Source organism: Canis lupus, chromosome 31 (assembly GCF_011100685.1).
Source record: "Canis lupus familiaris isolate Mischka breed German Shepherd chromosome 31, alternate assembly UU_Cfam_GSD_1.0, whole genome shotgun sequence".
Lineage (NCBI taxonomy): Eukaryota > Metazoa > Chordata > Mammalia > Carnivora > Canidae > Canis > Canis lupus.
In genome coordinates, this window is record NC_049252.1 from 12,041,596 (window position 1) to 12,062,837 (window position 21,242).

Genomic DNA, 21,242 nt, shown 5'->3' on the forward strand with positions numbered 1-21,242 from the left:
CTAAGAGGCAGACATTTTTAGCCACATTCTATTGCTTAGGAAATTTAGGGTCAGAGAAGTTCAATAACATTCTCAAGGACACATATTTCTCAGCCACCTGGAGAGCAGGAGTAAAACTCGAGTCTATTAACTACATTACCCATCTCAGGTTCTTTCTGCTTTGTTCTGTATATCATCAGATTATATTTAGCATATATATTATAAGGTCAGATTCTTTATCCTTCTATCTTCTGCTCCTCTTCACTTCTTATCTCCCAAAAGCACTTTGCCACTTGCCCATCTCCTGCCTTCTCTAACCCTTGCATATATACACATTCATACCACACACACACACACACACACACACACACACATATGCACACTTCTGGCAGAGGGGCCAAAGGACAAGATTAGTATTTGGGAAGCCAGAACTCCAGTCTTGATTCCATCTGTCTCTCCATACAAGTCACTAATCTCAGCTTCCTCATTGGGTAACACACCTGTTCCCTATTGTCTCATCTCCTTCTAAAAGTATATAATTAAATGTTTACCATCAAGTATTTTTACACTTTATTATCTATACTTCCTTAAGTGAAGTAGGATATGATATTATCTGGTTATTTAATGCCTCAATACCACCAGCAGTTCCAAGCCTCTCATCCTGCACTGTCCAACACAGAGCCATTACTAGCCTCATGGGGCTATTGAGCAATTGATGAATGGTTGGTTTGACCGAGGAACTACATTTTAATTTAACTTAATTTAATTTGAATTTAGAAACTGAAGCTGGGGACAAAACACACAATCTTTATGATTTCACTAGGACTAGATTTCACTTCAACCATTGACACTTCAGCATCGGACTTAAGATGTATAAAATACATATGACAAAAGTCTTAGCTTAAAAACAAGAGTGTAAAATGTCTTATTAACATTTTATATTAATTACATTGTTTCTTTTTCAAGTTTTTTATTGTGACTACTAGAAAATCTAAAACTGTATCTGTGGATTGCATTATATTTCTATTGGAAGGGGCTACTCTAATCCCTTCTTACTGATATTGTAAGTCCAGAGTAGAGTCTAGATATATGTGTCTTCAGGTGTTCCTGAAGTCCCACTGCTGTTGAGAACAACTGTCAAAAGTTGTAGCAAAGTCTTTTTACAGCAACTCTTTCTTTTTAAGATTTTTTTTATTTATTTGAAAAAAAGAGAGCATGTGTGCACATGAGCTGTGGGGGGGGAGGTGGGAGATCAGGAGAGGCAGAGGGAGAGGGAGAGGGAGAGAGAATCTTAATCTGACTCCACTATGGGCCTGATCTCACAACTCTGAGATCATTCATGAGCCAAAATCAAGAGTCAGATGCTTAACTGACTAAGCCATCCAGGCACCCCTGTGATTTAGTTTTTAATGTAATAGTATTAGATAGTTTTTCTTTTTTGGATCATTCTTCTCCATATTAATTGGAAAAATTAAAAAGTCTTAATTTATCACCACTTTATAAGACCCAAATATTACAGAAGAGTTGTAACTCACTTTAAATGTTACAATAATACTGTAAACCTGGGGTAGGGATGATACAAATTATTTTCTACAGAGACAAAAGAGAGCCACCTTCAGAAAGCTAGCCTTCCTCTCTGTCCATTGCAGAGGAGTTCCAGAGGTGAAAGGGCACTGCTTTTGTTTTTTGTTTTTTTTGCATTTGTTTTTGTTTTTTGAGCATGGTAATGCCAATTATAATACGTATGAAAAGATTCAGAAGGAAGGATAGTGGACATAATAGATTAACACTTAACATCTCCCCACCTTCCTTCTGGTGTGCCTTCATCTATCAGAGGCAAAAAGGCTAAAAACCACATTCTACAAGCTTCCTAAAGCCCAGAGAACAGATATAATTTAAGTCTGGCACAATATAAGCATCCGTGTGACATTTGAAAGGTGAGATGTGACCCAGAGGCCACAAACTAGTAGCCAGGTTAACAGATGAGTGAAATTCCCTTTAACCTAATGTATCTAAAATATTATTTCAACAAGCAATTAATGTAAAAATTGTTAGTAAGCTGTTTTATATTTTTTCATAGGAAGTATTTAAAATACAGCTTCTATTTTACCCCTACTGCCATCCTTACTTGGAATAGCTCCTTTACAGGCATTCAATTGCCACCTGTGTTTGTAACCACACAGCTCCAGGGGTCAGTAAGCTTTTTCTAAGGAAAGCCAGATAGAAGTATAATAGGCTCTGGGCCACAGACAATTTCTATAGAGCAGTCTTATTTTTGCTTTTGTTTTTAAACAAATCTTTTCAAATGCAAAAGCTGCTCTTAGCTCATGGGCCATAAAATACAGGCCCCCTCAGGCTGTGGTTTGCAATCTCAGCTCTAGTGTGGCATATGAACCCTTCTCATGGTTCTTTAACTTCTGTGCTAAATCATTCCTGCATGTGGAGAGGAGGAGGATCAAGAAGATACTGTCTTCCTGCAACAGAACTCAGCCAACCCCATAGAGAGGATTGTTCTCATTCTATAGAGAAGTGGCAGAGTCAGAATGAGAACTGTTATTTATCCAACTCCAAAGCTCATGCTTTTTGACACTACATGCTACATACTCCATTATTGAGGCTTTCTTTAGCTTGATTAATGGAACTTCACCAATCTATTCATTTAGCTTACAAGTATTTATTGAATGAGTATTTGTACATTGAATTTATTAATAAATTCAATTGAAGTATAAATTGAAGTATTTATTGAATGAGTATAAATAATAGGGACATTGCCCCTACCCCACATTAAAGCTCATTTTTGAGAAAGCTCAAATTTCTTACGAATTTATGAGTTACAAAATGGAAGCAAAAATTGACAATCATTTGCTTACTTCAGTCAATACAGATGGCAAACCAGATAATTCAGGACTGAACCAGTTAACCCCCAGTTGGCAGAGATACAAGCATTTTATGTTCTCACTCTATTTCTAAATCAAGATATTTTATTAGCTTCAGACATAATAAAGAAGTACTAAAAGTGGTACAGAATCAAGCCATAATGACCTACATTTTAACTAATATAATAACAAAGTAGTCAATCCTTAGTTAAGCTAGTATATTAGTACAGTTTCAGCATATTTACTTAGTTGTATGGTTATTTATTACATAAAATCTTTACCCATTTTTTTATTTTTGGTAGTAGCTCTCCAAAGCACTCTTTTTTTACAAGTGGATCACTTATTATTCTTCTTCATGAAACTTAATAAAGTCTTGTATTTTAAATTTATTTATCTTTGGACCAGATATCCATTACCAACCCCTCCTGGAACTGCAATTAAAATGGAAGCTGGATGTTTCAGATGTTCCTCATTTAAAATCCCAAGCTACTAAATAGACGTTTTTCCAAAGAAGACATGCAGATGGCCAACAGACACATGAAAAGATGTTCAACATCATTAATCATCAGTGAAATTCAAGTCAAAACCACAATAAGATATCATCTCATACCAGTCAGAATGGGTAGTTTCAAAAGGACAAGAAATAACAATTGTTGGCAAGGATGTGGAGAAAAGAGATCCCTCATGCACTATTAGGAATGTAAATTGTTACAGCCACTGTGGAGAACAGTATATAGGTTCCCCCCAAAACTAAAAATACAAATACCATGAGATCTAATTAATTCCCCTTCTGGGTGTATTTACCCAAAGAGGATGAAAACACTAATTCAAAAAGATACATGCATACCTATGTTTATTGTAGCATTGTTTATAATAGACAGGATATGCAAATAACTAAGTGACCATCAATAGGTAAATGGATAAAGAGGATGTGGTACATACACACAATGGAATATTACTCAGTCCTAAAAAGAACAAAATCTTGCCATTTGTGACAACAATAATGCACCTAGAAGGTATTATGCTAAGTGAAATAAGTCAGAAAAACAAAATACCATATGATTTTACTTATATGTGGAATCTAAAAAACAAACAAATGACATCAAAAAGAGAGACTCATAAACATTAAGAATAAACTAGTGGTTCCCAAAGGGGAAGGGGGTAGAGGATAGACAAAATAGGTGAAGAGGATTAAGAGGTATACATTTCCAGTTATAAAATAAGTTGCAAAGATGAAAAGTAGAACATAGGGAATATAGTCAATAATATTGTAGTAACTTTGTGTGGTGATAGATAGTAACTATACTTATCATGGTGAGCATATCATAATGCATATATTGTCAAATCACTATGTTGTACACCTGAAACTAATAGTACTTCTAAACTGTACTTCAATTAATTTTTTTTAATTTAAAAATCTCCAAATAAACTATTTTCCCTTTAATACCTATTCAGCCCTTTAATGTGAAGATGATCTACAGTAGATCATCTCCTCTGGGAGTCTGGATTATCTTATATTCATCTATATAACTCCACATATTGCTTGAAACAGTATTTTCTACATCACAAAACTCCTAATAAATATGAGTAAATACAACTTGTTTAAGGGAAGCCAAGAAGCCCGGAATTTGTCTTGTTTTTCTTTTCTTTTTATTCCTTTCTCTTCCTTCCTTCCTTCCTTCCTTCCTTCCTTCCTTCCTTCCTTCCTTCCTTCCTTCCTTCCTTCCTTCCCTCCTTCCTTCCTTTCTTTCTTTTCTTTTCTTTTCTTTTTGAAAGGGAGAGAGTAAGGTCAGGAGGAGCAGAGGGAGAGAGAGAACCTCAAGCAGGCTTCACACTAATGCAGAGCCCAATGCAAGATTTGATATCTAATTACTGAGATCATGACCTGAGCTGACATCAAGAGTTGGAAGCTTAACTGACTGAGCTAACTAGGTGCCCCTTATTTTTCTTTTCAACTCATGTGACAAATGATATTATTTTTAGTAGGGGCTATTATTTTCTATTGTAACAACTAGATATACTATCTAATTGGTTCTAAAAAGTCAGTATGAGAGCAACTTTCCTCTTCCAGAAGGTTGCAGATACATTTGGGTTGAGGACTGGAAGCTTGAGATATAACTCCATGAACCTTAGGAATGTTTTTGTAGTATTTCTAGAAAATGAATCCAAAAATAATAACTGTTTCTGATATTGCCAAGACTAGTCCAAAACTTTTTTTTTCTTGAATTAGGGAGGAGGGGGAGACAGTGAGAATACTAGGAGGAAAAAATAATCCATTCTTCAGAGGTTCAGAGGGAAAGTTCTAAACCACTAAATGTCATTTTATTAAAAGACTGATTTTGTTTTAACCAAGCTATGAAATCATTATTATTAGGAATAAAATGTCAGTGGTAATTTGAAAGGACTAGTACAATTTAACAATTAATAGTAGAATCAGTGCTTGAACTGGTTGCCTTTCAAATTTATGTTGTATATATGCACGGATTTTAAAATTAAATATGGAGACATATATATCTATATACATGATATCCATGTACACATATACATGTATATATATTGTATATATATATATGTGGAGAGAGAGTTATAGAAATTTCAATCATGTTTTCATTATTCTCATCCACTTTGGAATGTAAGGAAGTTTGATAAAAATTCTAGTAGACTGCTTGGCCATGAACTTGTTTATTTTTCATGCATATTTATTAAACTAATACTTTTAAGAAAATATCTTCAGGCTCTTCAGCCTATTCATTTTTTCTTTTTAATTATAGAGTAAAAATGCTTACAAATATTTTGCAATGTTAATTGAGAGTCTCCACATAAGTCTTACTCTCTCAGATTACTATGTAAAATGTATTCCTGCTTCCTCTTATGCATATCTGTCAAGATCAACATCTTCATGGATATTGAAAAGGTATAGATTGAGGGAAGAGTTTCCACTACAATAAAATGTTTTTGGATTATTTTTTACCGACTGAGACTTATTATTGAACTTGTTTGCTAACAAATGCTACATTGCTTACATCCATAAGCTATATAAAAAAGTTGTTTTCAAAGAATGTCCCCAAGGAATAAAATTGGTAGGTATGAAGGCAGATATAAAACTTGAAGGTACTTTTCTGGATTTGAGTCCTGGGTCATCTTCTTTTTAACAGGGGAAGTTATGTAACCTTTCTCAACATTTCTAAACATTTCTAAAGTTATTGTGAGGATCAACACAAATAATGCCATATATAACATTACCTAATACAGTGCCTTACAAAAAAGGAAGCGGATAGTAATCTTTGTGTTGTTATTGGGGAAAAGTATAATTGTAAGGGTAGAAGATGGCATCTAAATCTCTAAGCATAGGGAAGTTCTTTATTTGTAGCAGACAGGATGTTTTGTATTGCACTAAGCCACAATATAAGGAAAATAAGTTTGTTAGGATGGGATTAATTTATTATCATTTTTATTTTTTTAAGCTTTTATTTATTTATTCATGAGACACACACACACACAGAAAAGCAGAGGGAGAAGCAGGCTCCATGCAGGCAGCCCGATGTGGGACTCGATCGCGGGACTCCAGGATCATGCCCTAAGCCAAAGGCAGATGCACTTAACCGCTGAGCCACCCAGGCGTCCCAGGATGGGATTAATTTAAATACAGCACAATCAACTATGAGAACAGCCAGCACTGTTAAACAGGGACAGGGCCAATTTTGCAGAGCACCGAGAACTCTCTGCCTCTAGTAATTATAAAGATAATTCAAAAAAACTATCTGCATTTGCATTCTAGTAATATTCATGTTTTGTAAGTTCACAGTGTGTGTCCTTAAATTTTAGGAGCAGCTTAGTAAAGTGGTTAGCACAGATTTTAAAGTCACCAGGGGTGTATTGCAGTTGGCACTGAAGATAATGAACAAATAAATATTCAGGTATTGTAAGCCTGTTATTAAACCACTGGTAGCTTAAAATGACCAAGGGAGGAGCATTTACACCATGGCAATCAGCAAATGGAACAAATCTAGGGTTCCCTCCATCCATCCCAAAGACCTGGTTTACCAATGCACTACTGAGGCAGACTCATATATCTTTAATTGACAGCTTTAACACTTCATGGTTTATAGCCTGTAGCAAGTTATTTTGCTTTCTCTCCTTCAGTTTCCTAATCTCAAAAAATAATGTAGTTATTTCTCTGTCCTAAGTTTGCTTTGAGGATTAACTGGGTTAACTTATGTAATCACCTAATACATACTCTATAAATGGTAGTTCATATTAATAAGCTAAAGTCATGAAAGAGACAACAATAAAAAGCTCAGAAGCTAAAAGTAAATGAAGAGCTTTCTGAGAATAGTGATTTTTGCCATATTAACAGGTATCATGGGCAGCCCGGGTGGCTCAGTGGTTAAGTGCCGCCTTCAGCCCAGGGCTTGATCTGGAGACCCGGGATCAAGTCCCACATCGGGCTCCCTCCATGGAGCCTGCTTCTCCCTCTGCCTGTCTCTCTCTCTCTCTCTCTCTCTCTCTCTCTCTCTCCCTCTCTCTCTCTCTCACTAATAAATAAAATCTTAAAAAAAAAACCAGGTATCATGAGACAAGTGATTCTAAATATATAATAGAGAAGCAATCCGCTCAACTCAAGGCTTCACTCACCATGAAGAGATTGTTGTGTGCTTTTCCACTCTCTCCAATAGGTGAGATAAGAGAACCAATCCCGACAGAGGTGCTTTCTTGGTTAGTTTGTTGCTCTGGGACTGGCTCATATAAGCTGTCCATAGAGCCTTCCTGTAATAAAAGAGATTTATGAGGCAAGAAATAATAAAATGATATTTTCATTGAAAAGTGCTTTTTAAAAAAGATTTATTTATTTATTTTAGAGAGAGAGAGAGCACATGAGCAGAGGGAGGAGCAGAGGGAGAGAATTTCAAGCAGGCTCATCTCTGAGCATGAGGTATGACTCAGGCCTCCATCTCAAGACCTAGAGATCATGACCTGAGCCAAAATCAAGAGTTGGTCACCTATAATACAGAGCCATCCAGGCACCTCTCCTTAAAAAGTCTTCTAACCTATCTACCCCCTTTTACAAAGTACCCCATCTAAATTGTCCTGGGCATAGAGATGAAGAGTTAATGGTATGCCAGTTTTCAACAGTGAACAAGGCAGCAAAGAAAGGCATTCTCAGCACTCTCTACAGAGCCAGGAATTTAAACAAAACTCAACTGTTGGGGAACAATTGTGCAAAATGAGGCAGTTTTTCAAAAAGGGTGATGAAGACATCAACTTCAAGGTACAACTAAATAGATGCCAATGTGCACAGCAATAAACTGCGGTGGGTGTCAGGTCACAGGTGTTAGATACACATATCCCTCTAATTAGTCCTGTGTCCTTGTAGAAGAAACACAATGTGTACTTTAGCTTCTTCAATGGTAAAGCAGCAGTTTTGTTCATGTTACAGAGTAACTGCCAGGATAAAATCAATTTACAGGGTGTGCTCTGAAACAGCAAAAAAAGTATTTCACAAGTACAATAAAGATATTAATATTTATGTTATTTATATTAATAAATAATATTATGTATTTGTTTTCATTCTTTTACAGAAGAGTAAATTTTAAAATGTACGATTTTGCATTTAAAATCATTGTAAACCAGGGGCACTTGGGTGGCTCAGTGGTTGAGCTTCTTCCTTTGGCTCAGGTCATGATCCTGGGGTCCTGGATCAAGTCCCATATCAGGCTCCCCACAGGGAGTCTGCTTCTACCTCTGCCTATGTCTCTGCCTTCCTCTGTGTGTCTCTCATGAATAAATAAATAAAATCTTAAATAAATAAATATATATAAATAAAACAACTGTGAACCACATAATAAGTTTTCTTTGTATTTGAGAAGCAAACTTACTAACTGAATTAACTAGTTACATTTTCACCTTGTGAGACAAAATTGATATAGTTGTGATGTCATCTAGATACAGTATAAAGGGAGAGAGGCATACACTTAGTATATGGGAAATTTCTATAGTTATGAGTAACGCCAAGAGTGGTGTCATTAATATAAAGGTCTGTTGAATTATGAAAGAGTTTTCTTATGTGAAACAATGAGTAGAACTATAGTGTTGCATTGAAAATGTTCTCATCTTTAAAAATGAATTTTATTACAACATAAACTAAGATTGAGTTGCATTTGCATCATCTACCTTTATTTATTTTTAAAGATTTTATTTATTTATTCATGAGACACACAGAGAGAGAAGCAGAGACATAGGCAGAGGGAGAAGCAGGCTCCCTGTGGGGAGTCCAATGTGGGACTTGATACCCGGACCTCACAACTTGAACCAAAAACTTGAACCAAAAACAGATGTTCAACCACTGAGCCACCCAGGCACCCCACATCATCTACCTTTAGAACATTAAACTAAAATGTTCTGTAGTTTTGTGTTGTAAACAACCTCTGCTCAAAACACATGGCAAATTGTTGAGAAAATTAAAAAGACTTAAATCATGTATGCTCTAAAATACCTAATCATGTAGGGACACAAAATCTAACTGAAACACAAAGTGGTGAGTGAATATAAAACTTTGGACCTCTTCAGTGTCCATCCACAAACAGGTAGTATTGACTAGGGCTTTGTGGGGTGAAGTGTAGGGGATATCATCCACATAAAGGAACTTCATGCTAAAATCTAGCAGCACTCATAGTTAGAAAGGAGGTTGAAAAAAAGCTCCTTCCAATAGCTGCCGGGGCCCTTGCTTCTAGGAAGGTGTAGGCCAGAAAAGTGAAATTTATCAACACAGCCAGCAAGATGGGATCTGAAACAAGCAAGCAGCCAACTGGTTCAGTGACTGGATCAGCCATACACCAACTATCACCTCAGGATAAGATTCCTGGACCAGCAATGTAATTCTTGGTTCTGAACCAGAGCCTCAGAGGGACTTGAGGTCTTGCCTCACAACTAGATGTAGAAAGGTGAACAGGGCAGAGAGGAAAGAAAAAGAGAGGGAGGAAGGTGTAGGTTGAGGGGAACGGAGGACTAGGGAGAGGGAGCGACAGAGAAACAGAGAAAAGAGAAAGAGTTTTATCATCCAACATTAACCAAAACACATGAAGGGATTAAATGCTGAGAAATAGCACTAGCTGAATTGACAATCTGAAAATAAAACCATTTCATTCCAGATAAAATTAAAATCAAAATGATGGAGAAATTTTTAAGAAAGAATGTGATCTTCACAGAGTAAAATGAAAAAAGTAATATCCATTTATAAATAATCTATGATGAAACCAAACTGGCAGAAATGAAACAAGAATATCAGAGAGCAACAAAAAATAAACAATTACAGTATCCTGAAATGAGTAATATAATCAAAGAAATTTATATTTAAAAACTAAAAAATTAGGATTAACTCTAGACCTTTGAAAAAAATTAGAAAATACTGCAGAGTCTATCCATGGTGGAGCATACAAGGGTAAATAGAAAACACATAGAACATTCAGGTAAAGTGTGGAGGGTATATTAAGATGTTGCCACGTAAGATTAATAAGAATTCTAGAAAAATAAAATGACAGAATTTTCTTGTCAATTTAAGAAAACTATAGACCAATTTCACTTGTAAAATAGTTTTAAGAAATTCTAAATGTGATGTACACATTTAAATTTAATTAAATTTAGTAGTCTGCATAAAAATATACCATGGTCAATCCGTATTTAATACGAGAATATAAGGATGTTTCAACATTTGGATGTCTTTTTAAAATATTAAACAGAAAACTTATTATTTCAATAAATGTTTTAAGGCACTCAAAAAATTTATTATTCATCTGTGATAAAATCTAGTGAATGGGGAAGAGACAGGAGTTCCTTGACCTCATTGGGATTATTTATCAAAAGCCTCGGGATGACTCAATTAGGAATAACTACATGAATGTGAGAAACAAGTCTAGGATGCCTGCTGGTATAGCATTCTTGTCAATGTGACAGAAGTGAAAGAAAAGTTGAAAATGATACAATTACTAAAGAAGAGGAAAATTTACAGATTATCTGTATGGAAATCTAAGAAAAAAAAACATAGACTACCAGAATTTTTACAATTCAGCAAAATTATATACTTGCAGTATCAATATCAGGAAGTCCATAAATGTATCTATAAACCAGCAGAAACAGATTAGGAAAAAGTAATCATAACAGGAACCAAAATTCTTAGGCCCTTAGCAACAAATTTAGTAAAAGATATGCACGAATTTTAAAGAGCAAATTATAAAATATCTTAATCTTCAATAAAAGAAAATCAGGATCAATGAAAAGCTACACGTGTTTGTGGAGGGGAGGACTCAACTCCATAATTAAGTCAATTTCCCCTAAAGCTGATGTGAGACTAAGTCTATTTTAACCAAAATCCCATCAAAGATTTCATATAATTTGAAATTTACCTAGAAGCATAAAAACTTTAAAAAGTCCAAATTTTAAAAAGGGACAAGGAAAGGGTATTTTGCTGAATAAGGTGTCTACTTAGCGTTAGAATTACCCTAATAGGTATATATTAAAGATCAGGTATAAGGAAAGGGGTAGAGATAAAGCGATGGGATAGAATCGAGTCCAAATAAAATAGAGGCAGCCTTGCAAATCACTGAAGAAATGGTGCACGGATAATTGATTTGTAACCTTACTGGGTTACAAAGTCCTGTTAAACTCAATAACCATATGATGAGCTCAACAAGAAAATCACCCTGCTTCTAATGAGCAAGTCTTCTAAAAGGCTTATCACAATGTAAAACTGTAAGAAACATTCTAGAGTCAGAGTGGCATACATAAAAGGATATTCCTGCCTCCCTTTTGAAAGATAGACCCCATTTCAAGTTTATAGATCCCAAATAATAGCAATCACCTTTAATGGATTATTTATAGTATCCTTGGTTCACAATGGGTAGTTCATTAAGTTTGCTTTATATTTCTCTTAAAAATCCCATTTACTAAAAGATTTACAATTTCCCCCTACACTTCAATAAGAGAATGTTTAACTCTTTCTCTGGCTTTCTTTAGTGGTAAACTTTATGTGATGCTTAATATTTAAAACCATCTCTTTCCTACAGAATTAAAGATAAATATATAAATATATATCTCTACTTTTTAATTCTGAAATGGTTCTTTCCACTAAATCAATGATTTTTCATCTCTTTATTTTAAATGCATGTCCCATATGTTCACATTCCTACAGGCACAGATAAAATATGTTTTGAATTATGCACAAATTCCTGGCAAAATCTGTAACCCCACCCCTTTTTCACAGCTCATAACAGCACAGTAGGGTGTTGCAACACCCTGGTTGAGAGCCCATACGCTAAACAATTTTATTTATTTACCCCACAGGAAGAAATAAAAAGCACCTAAAATAGTTTTGATTTTTTTCCAAGTACCTTGTGGACATTTTATTCTTAAAGCAATTGATTTCAACAAACTTTGGAATGCTTGAACAAAATATTTCAGTCTTTATGATGGTTCAATCTAATCAAATATGTTTCCAAACAAGCAAATTTTTAAGGACAGCTTTAAAACATGGGAAAGAGGGGCGCCTGGGTGGCTCAGTTGGTTAAGCATCTGCCTTTGGGCTCAGGTCATGATCCCAGGGGCCCTGGGATCAAGCCCCACGTCCCGTTCTCTGCTTGCGTTCCCTCTCCCTCTATCAAATACATAAATAAAGTCTTAAAAATAAAATAAAACATGGAAAAGAGTTGCAGTCAGATTGAGTCCGTGAGGCATGGCTTTGAAGGAAGCCTTTTTCAGTACATGCTCCTTTTCCTACATTACAGGGAAAGACAATGATGCTCATTAGATGGTTATATGTCTTCAATAGCAGGATTACAAACGGATGCCACACTATGCTGAGCCACGCTATGTTATAGAAACATTAGCATACTGATTATAGAACCATTCAGAGTGATTTCAGAATGCAGTCATCTCTACTGCTACACTGCCTATTTCCATGGGAAGTATATTCATATAAACTACATAGAGCTCTTTTAGATAGACTAGAAAAGAATGCACAATACCACTTAAATCACCTGAAATGGGATTTCTCCAGTCAGATTTATATGGCACAAAGCAAAGTTGAGCACCGGCAATTATTTTGTAAATTGGGACTATATAGGCAATCAGAACTCGATGATTCAGCCTGCCACAACTCACAATTGCATTTTATTTTTCAAGATGCTCTAAGATTAAATCCCTTATCTTGGCTTAAAATGCCTCCTGTTTAGGTATTACAACCTATGTCAGCACCATCTCTAGCACTTATGTTAATCTTATTTGCAATTTGGAAAGAAAACAAACATCAAAGTAAACCATTTTATTTCTACAAATGACAGGGATCTCCCAGCCACATCTTGAAAAACCAGTGAATAGGCATAATGTCCTGCTGTAAACACAGATAGAAATGAATAAAATTATTTTTGAAATCCATTTTTAGCATTGGCAGATGGTCACAATTGCAGGTTAGAGTTATAAAGTATTTCCAGATCTATGACTACCTGCTAACTTTCACTGATCCACTTCAGGCTATACTAAAAAAAAAAAAAAAAAAAAAAAAAAAAAAAAAAAGGTAATAATGTAAAAAAGAATTTGAGAAGTGCTTGTACCCATGAATGAGCACATCTGCAGGACTGGAATAATGTATTGTACCTCGCATTTACAGCACTGTGTAACTCAGAAAGCTGCCTCCATGGTAGTTTAACAAAGCCAACATTAAACAGAATTCATTACTCAAACAATGAAGAAGAAATTTTGATTCCTAGGATGTGTTGAAGCAAAGTAAGTAACTCAAATGCAGCATATTTTGCAAAATGTTTTCTGATATTTATAATAAATAGAAGAAAATAGTTCCTCAGAAATAGTGTTTACATATCATTCTTAGAAATTCAACATCAAAATGTTAAATAACCAGTAATTGTTTTACATGAACGTATTTTGTTGTTGTTGCTGTTAAATTACTTGCCTCTGCATAGAATTGGCTGAAGTGCTTTAATAAAAACATCCTTTTCCTCTTTCTGATGTGGACTTTTTTATAAGACCCTAAATATATTCTTTAATCACCACATAGGAAATTTAGGGTTTACCCTAATTCCATTACTTTTAATTGATACAATAAAATTAAAATGATAATATCAATGATGCATGTAAGGAAACTCACCAGTGAAAAGCAGAAAAGATTCATTTTTGAGGTGGGCTTCAGTCCCTTGTCGCTGTGCCTGAGAGAACGTGATCACCCCTTGTAGGTCCTTCTTGCCTTCACAGCTGTGTGGGCAGTTCTCATGAGAGATTATTACAGAGTAAAATCCCTGCCATAATCCAGGGGATTCAGAGACCATGATCAAATAAGATGGTCTTTACTGAACAAACAATTTTTTAAATTAATGAAGAAGCCTGACTAATCAAATGAGAGCACAAGACATACCATGATTTGTATAAACAGATTTCGAAGGTGGCAATAATATTGCTAAAATATGAAGGAAACTTACAGTAAAAACAATCATAGACCTAGCTAACTAAATTGAAAATATGAAGCAAACCTTGAAAAAAGGACCATCCTTCAATATAAAAGTAACACCTTCCTTTCAAAGGTAGTAGGTCAAAGCCAGGTCCCATGTGTGCCTCCCCATCTCCATCCCTCTATTTCCTTCCATTAATTGAAAAAAAAAGTTGGATTTTTTATATGACATGATACTGAAATGAGTACTTTTTAAAGTGGTAAAATATACATAACAAAATTTACCACTGTAACGATTTTAAAATGTAATTTTGTGGCATTAAGTATATTCACATTGTCATTAACCATCACTGCCATCCATCTCCAGAACTCTTTCATCTTGTAAAACTGAAACTCTGGGCCTATTAAACACTAACTCCCCACTCCTCCCTTCCTACCAGCCCCTGACATTTACCCTTTTACTTTCAGCCTCTATGAATTTCATTCTTCTACTAGGTACCTCATATAAGTAAAATCATACAATGTTTGTCCTTTGGTGACTCACTTATTACTCTTAGTGTCATGTCTTTGAGGCTCAACCATGTTGTAGTATTTGTTAGAATTTCCTTCTTGTTTAAGACTTTTAATATTCATTGTACGTATATACCACATTCTGTTTATCCATTCATATGATGATAGACACTTGGGTTGCTTCTACCTTTTGGCTACTGTAAATAATGCTGCCATCAACAAGCCTGTACAAATCTCTATTTGTGCCCCTGCTTTCAATTCTTTTGCGTGCATAACCAGAGATGGAATTGCTGGAAAGTTCAATTCTGATCTTGCAAATATGTTTCCTCTTCAGCTGGTCCTGGACTTATTTTTCCAGTAAGTAACATTTATTTCTAATACCCTCAAGAAAGGCATCTACAGTTGCCCCTTGTTCTTTAATTAGGAAAGCCCGGAGAATTACTTTGGCACCTTCTGCTTTTAGAGTGTTGTGAGCTAGGAATGCTTTCAATCCCAAGTAACAGACTATATATCTGAGGATGCTTACTCAAGAAGGGTTACTCTTCTCATATAAGGGTTGGTTTGTGCATTTCCAACAGCTAGTATGGATGCAAGGGTTCAGTGAGGTCAGTGGTGGTAACTTTCTACAGTTCCCCTTCTTTCCCTTCATGTTTTGAAGACAGATGCAAAACCTCAAAGCATTAAGTCCTCACACAGTTGCCTTTAAATGAAAAAAGTACGTCATCAGCACCATCATCGAGCAGCCTTCCATGTTTGACTACCTTCTCTTATTCTTCCAGTACTCCTGCAAGTTTCTCCATTTCTGCATGCTTTCCTAAGTTAGTACTTTGGGTGAGTATTATTTACAGTGTATTCTGAGAAAATGTAATATTAAAATTTAATCAAAATCAAACCAGATGAGACTAGAACTTTGAGTCTCTTCTAGGAACTATAATATTATTTCAAGGCTGAATATTTTCAAAAATTTATTATGAGCTTTTCATATGTACTTGAAAGCAGAGTTCACTAATCCCTCCATATTCCCATCACCTATATTCAAAAATTATCAAGATATTACAACAGTTGCTAAATCTATCCCATTTTATCCTTATCATTTTTCTTTCCTGTGCAAGTATTTCAAACCCCAGACATCATGTCATTTCACTCCTACATGCTCCACTTTGTATCTCTAAAATTTTTTGACATTTTCTTAGATAATCAGAGTGCCATTGCTACACTTTAAAATTATTCCTTGATAACTTCAAATACCTCCCATGTCATCCCCCCCACAGAGGGATAGAGTCTATTTCTCCATTTCCTTGAATGTGGGCTGAAGCTGTGACTACACTGATAAATGGAAGATAGAAGAAATATCAGTGTTTTAGATCTAAGCTCAGCCTTTAAGAGGACTGCTAGCTTCCTTTCCTCCTTCTTGGATCCCAGCTGTCCTATTGTGAGAAAGCCCAAGCAGCACATAAAGAAATCTACATGAAGGGACATCAAGTGTTCTAGCAACATCTCTGGCTGCTTTCCAAGCAGACGGCCAGTACCGATGTGCTAGCCACCCTGTGAGTGAGGCCATCCTGGAAATAAATCCTCAAGTCCCAGATGAGCCACCCTAGTTATGTCGATGGGGTAGAGAGGCATTCCTGGAAGACCTGACCTGACTGCAAAATTGTGAGAAAATAAATTGTTTTAAGCCGCTAAGTGGTCCACTATGTGCCAAGATAGCCAAAGCTTTTTCCATAATTAATCTTAAGAAAAAAAAGGATCTTTTCTTTCATTTGCTCCATTTGAATCAAGATCCAAATAAAAAAGGATCATAAAAAAGGATCACATGTTACATTTGGTTTTCATGTCTCTTAAGTCTCTTTAGTCTAGAACTTCTCTTTCTCTTACTTTCTTCCTGTTTGTCGGTCTTTCCTCCTTCTGTGCCACTAACTTATTGCAGAAATTAGTTCCTATGAAATGTATCTCATTCTGAATGTTCTGTTTGCTTCTTTGTGTATCATTCGACTTATTCTTCCATCTCTGGTATTTCCTACATATGAAAATCAGCTTTTTCCTACAAATGGAAATTAGTTAGAATCTGGATCCACCTTTTGCAAGAACATTTCATAGGTGGTGTTAGGTGCTGTATATTATTATATCAGGAGGCATTCAATATTTCCCACATTTGCCAATACTAAGATATAATTTCACCCATTGATTATCTAAACTTAAATAACTTCAGGAGGTACAAAATAATCTTTTTAATTGTATAAGTCGACCCACATTAGTCAGCTGGAAAATTATGTAAAGTAGCAATTTCTCTCATCAGCTACTGCTATGACTAACCAAAAAGACAGTATATAGAGGAAAAGGCAGGACACATGACAGTTTCAGAGTAAGGAATTAGTGCTCTGGTTATTTTTCAATGGTATCCAATAAGTTATTTTTCTCCCCTTCTTCCACCTCCTTATTCCTGTCTTTCTCCTCACATTATGAATTTATAGATTATTATATATATAGTGTGATTCAATTAATACCTCCATTTTCCTCTCAAAGCCCCATTTTGTCCTATTTACGCATTGAAGGCTTTCAATAAATGTGTTCTAGCAAAGAAGAGCTTGTTCTTTGGGTTGCTTGAATTTCTAGGATGTCCTAGACTCATTTTGTATATTTTTCCCCTCAAATCTGGGATTATCCATTCAAGGAAAGCCTGAACTCTTTTAGTAGTTTCCAAAAGGCCAAATCTATGTGCCATGATACTTCATTGTTCTTTCTTCTAATTCTCATTTGCTTGTTTTAAGATACCAGTTATTTCCCACATATCCCACGTGTATGTGTAATGATTAGAGAACTTATCTTTTCTTTTTTTTTTCAAAGATTTTATTTATTTATTCATGAGAGACACAGAGAGAGAGAGAGAGGCAGAGACACAGGCAGAGGGAGAAGCAGGCTCCATGCAGGGAGCCTGACGTGGGACTCGATCCCAGGTCTCCAGGATCACACCCTGGGCTGAAAGTGGCACTAAACCGCTGAGGCACCTGGGCTGCCCAAGAGAACTTATCTTTTCAAACTACTTACTTGTGGTACAACTGAGGGTCAGAGATCATTCCTTATAATTCTTTTGTTACATGCACTCTTACCACTAGGAAGGAGGCGGTCATCGGCAGAGTCTAGAGATAATACTACAGTATCTAACTTTTCAAATCTTTGTAAAAATTTGTCTCTCTGTACTTCAACTTGAAAACTTCCTGACTCATGTGTCTGGTAGAAGCAATAAAAACAATAAAATATCCTAAGACTCTTTTTGTGGAGGGTCTCTAACAAATTGCACCAGGACACCCACTCTCCAAAAGCCATCGCCAATTCAAAGTGGAGAATAGGTCCAGGTAGGCATAGCAAATGCCCCAATTTCCTCTTCTCATATACTGAAAATTAACTATCCTTTATCTATCTCCTCTGCAGGCAGGATTTCTGTATGTTGTAGCGATGACCAATACTTTCCATTCCAGTTATCATGATGGTGTGCAAAGAGCCTAGGCTTTGGAGCCAGACAGATCTGCATTTGAATTCAGTAACTAACTATGAAATCATTGACAAGTCACTTCACTTCTCTGAATGCCAATTTCCACTTCTATGAAAAAGTGGTAATAGAATCTCTCCTAAAGTCTTATATAAATTGATACCGATGTATATAAAGTGAATTCCAGGAGGAGTTCAGCAAACTGTTAGGAATTAGTTTGGTCACTTCTTCCAATAAAAGTGCTTACCAAGAGCAGCCACTAAATTTTACTGTCTCACTCAAGAAGAAGGAAGGAAGTGTGTCGTGGCCAAAGTGCATCAGGGCAAAAGCCACAAGATTTGGATTCTGCACCTAGCCTTAGAATTAAGGAACTCTATAACAAAGCTTTCAAAACTCAAAGGGCTTTCAATTTTTCTTCTATAAAACAAAAGATAGAATTAGTTTTTCTGAACATTTTTCACATAACAGCACACACAAAAAAGCAAATGGAAGTTTCTTCAAGGCTCCACCAGTCACTTCAACTTCCAAGGAGATAATATCTCAACACATCCATAACCATTCCTGGCATATCAGCATGTCACCACATTGCCAGCTGGGAAGTTCTGATCTTGAGAAATCTAAAGTCTCTCTAGTTCATGATTCTCATGATGGATATTTCAGAATGGGGAAAATGGTTAAATTAGAGTAGGGGGAGAGGAAAAACCCTTCAAGCTAAAGAGAGATACATCTAATGTTTATATTCAAATCTTGTGGACTGCTGCATGAAATTATCTTACAGACAATTGAGACCCCACCATATCCCCAGGGAGCACTTCCTTAAATGAAATTGAAATAATTATAAATCATATAGTCGTTTTCATTGCAAAGAAGTGTCTTAGCTTAATAAAGAATCACTTACCTAATCTATTTCTGAATTTTCATAAATACAAACATAAAGCAATACATTTTGAAGAGGCATAATTAGAATAGTGGGACATGCAAATACCTACCATTTTGGAAATAATGCATAGAAATTATCTATCATATCTATTAGCTAATCAACTCAGATAACATTGCTTCCTCCTTTTTAATCATCTAGTATCAACGAAAGAGGAGGAAGAGAGGGAGAGAAGGAGAGAGAAGAGAGAGAATAGGAGAGTGAGAACTCTAAGTGTACACATTTTTGTTATAGATAAGAAGTATCTTGCCTTTTCAGGGACTGATTTCCAAGGAAAGCTAGGGAAAGCCATATTTATTAGATAAAGGTTTACAGAAGGGTGTTGATTCTGCGATGCTGAAACTTCAACATTTATTTGGTAAAGATTTTTAATGTTTCTTGCAATCAAAGTAGAATTAGGCAAGGAATAAGCTTTTAGGACGTTCAAAAGATTTGTTTTAGAAAGGAAGGATTTGCAGATATGGTAGAGAAGAGAAATATTTAATAAAAAGGTATTCCAGTGGAGGAATGTGCCTCAGTTTCATCCATAAAACATGTGGCCTAGAATTGGATAATCTTAAGATTCTTCATCTTTTTTTTTTTTTTCAAATTTCTGTAGAAAACTGCCGTGAATGAAAGATGATTTTAAAACTTTGTAAGCAAACTGGAATAAATTAGAGTTTTAAAATATCAGACAAAAATCAACTAAATGAAAAAAATGTATTCAATTTAAAAGAACGCTTTATGACTCCAAATAAAATTGTCATTTTTTAAATTCGTAGTTTTCAAAGTTTTTATTTAATAGAAAAGATATGGATAGGTAAAAACAAATGCAACTGTTATCTTCTGCCCAAGAAATTTCAAGAGAAGCCCTGATCACTAGCCTCAGAGAGCACTCCATATTAGCTACATGGCACTGATGACTCTGGAAGCCTGCTTTTGTCCAACCCAAATTGAAATACTTTTCCTTTATAAGATATGATGACACTAGGAAGTACATATGGCTGTTTAATGCAATATCTCTTTGCTTTAGGCACAGTACAAATTTAGTATCAAGGGAAATACATGCCATGAAAGGGCTGTCAATGTCTGCTGTTCTCCAGGATTTCTTAATAGTGAATTATTTGTTTCAGGGAATAACATCATTGCCAATTTTGAAGAATTGAGATATAGCATACATATAGTATATAATACAGCTCAATAAACTTGTGCATATATGTACACGAACGCAACAACTACCCAGATCAGATCAAGCCACCAGTGTTCAGAAGGCCATTTTGTATCCACCTCCCCTGGCCAGCCCAGGAGTACCCTCTTTACTCTCTCTCCAGGTAACTATGATTCTAACTTCTGTCATCATATGTTAATTCCACTTATCTTTTACTTTAATGTACATCTGACTTTTTATTCACTATTATGTTTGGGACATTCATCTGTGCTGTAATTTGTTCTTCATTATGCTGTGGTATTCCATTACGTAAATATTCCATAATTTATTTACCCATGTACTATTGATGGGCAACGGGTGGTTTTTTTTTTTCTTCCATTTCAATTGTTATGAATGAAGCTCCTCTGAACATCCATATAGAGGTCTTTTGGTGGTTATCTGCAATCATTCCTCTGATACATAAGAGTGGAAAATTGGATCATAAGTTAGGTATATGGTTAGCTTTGGTAGATACTAGCAAATAATTTTCTAAAGTGATGGCACCATTTACAATCCTATCAGCAATGAAGAATTTCAGTCATTTCATATATCACCAACAAAACCTGGTATTGTTAGTTTTCTTAATTTTAGCTGTTCTGACATATGTGTTTCACTCGTGGTTTTAACAATGGTGACCTACTTTTCACATTAGCCATTTTGACACTGATTATCTGTTCAAATCTTTAACCCATTCTTAAGTTACCTACTTTTTTCTTACTTATTTTTAAGCATTCCCTATGGTCTGCTAATGAGAATTTTGAGAAATAATATACAGATGTAATATTACAAAAATCTCTTACAAGTCTGTTGCTTGA

General features: G+C 35.4%; 1 protein-coding gene and 1 long non-coding RNA gene across 19 annotated transcripts in view; one reads left to right on the forward strand and one right to left on the reverse strand.

The window, feature by feature from the left end:
- LOC102154431 overlaps positions 1-21,242 on the forward strand; it is a 355,562-nt gene that overhangs the window by 232,622 nt on the left and 101,698 nt on the right. Inside the window, exons 1-3 of one of the 13 annotated variants that reach the window (XR_005382135.1) lie at positions 13,541-13,628; positions 15,149-15,171; positions 15,594-15,645. The exons of 11 other annotated variants lie outside the window; for them this stretch is intronic. This is a non-coding gene — a long non-coding RNA (uncharacterized LOC102154431). Of the gene's footprint in view, positions 1-13,540; positions 13,629-14,809; positions 15,172-15,593; positions 15,646-21,242 lie in introns of those variants that run through there. One more of the 13 variants, XR_005382117.1, reaches the window with a different exon arrangement.
- The window catches only part of SAMSN1 (SAM domain, SH3 domain and nuclear localization signals 1), a 269,753-nt gene that overhangs the window by 123,684 nt on the left and 124,827 nt on the right, over positions 1-21,242 (reverse strand). For 3 of the 6 annotated variants that reach the window (XM_038581233.1, XM_038581231.1, XM_038581232.1), the window contains one exon: positions 7,491-7,622. The exons of 1 other annotated variant lie outside the window; for it this stretch is intronic. In XM_038581233.1, the coding sequence (XP_038437161.1) occupies positions 7,491-7,622 (132 nt within the window). Of the gene's footprint in view, positions 1-7,490; positions 7,623-14,007; positions 14,106-21,242 lie in introns of those variants that run through there. 2 more of the 6 variants (XM_038581230.1, XM_038581234.1) reach the window with 2 other exon arrangements.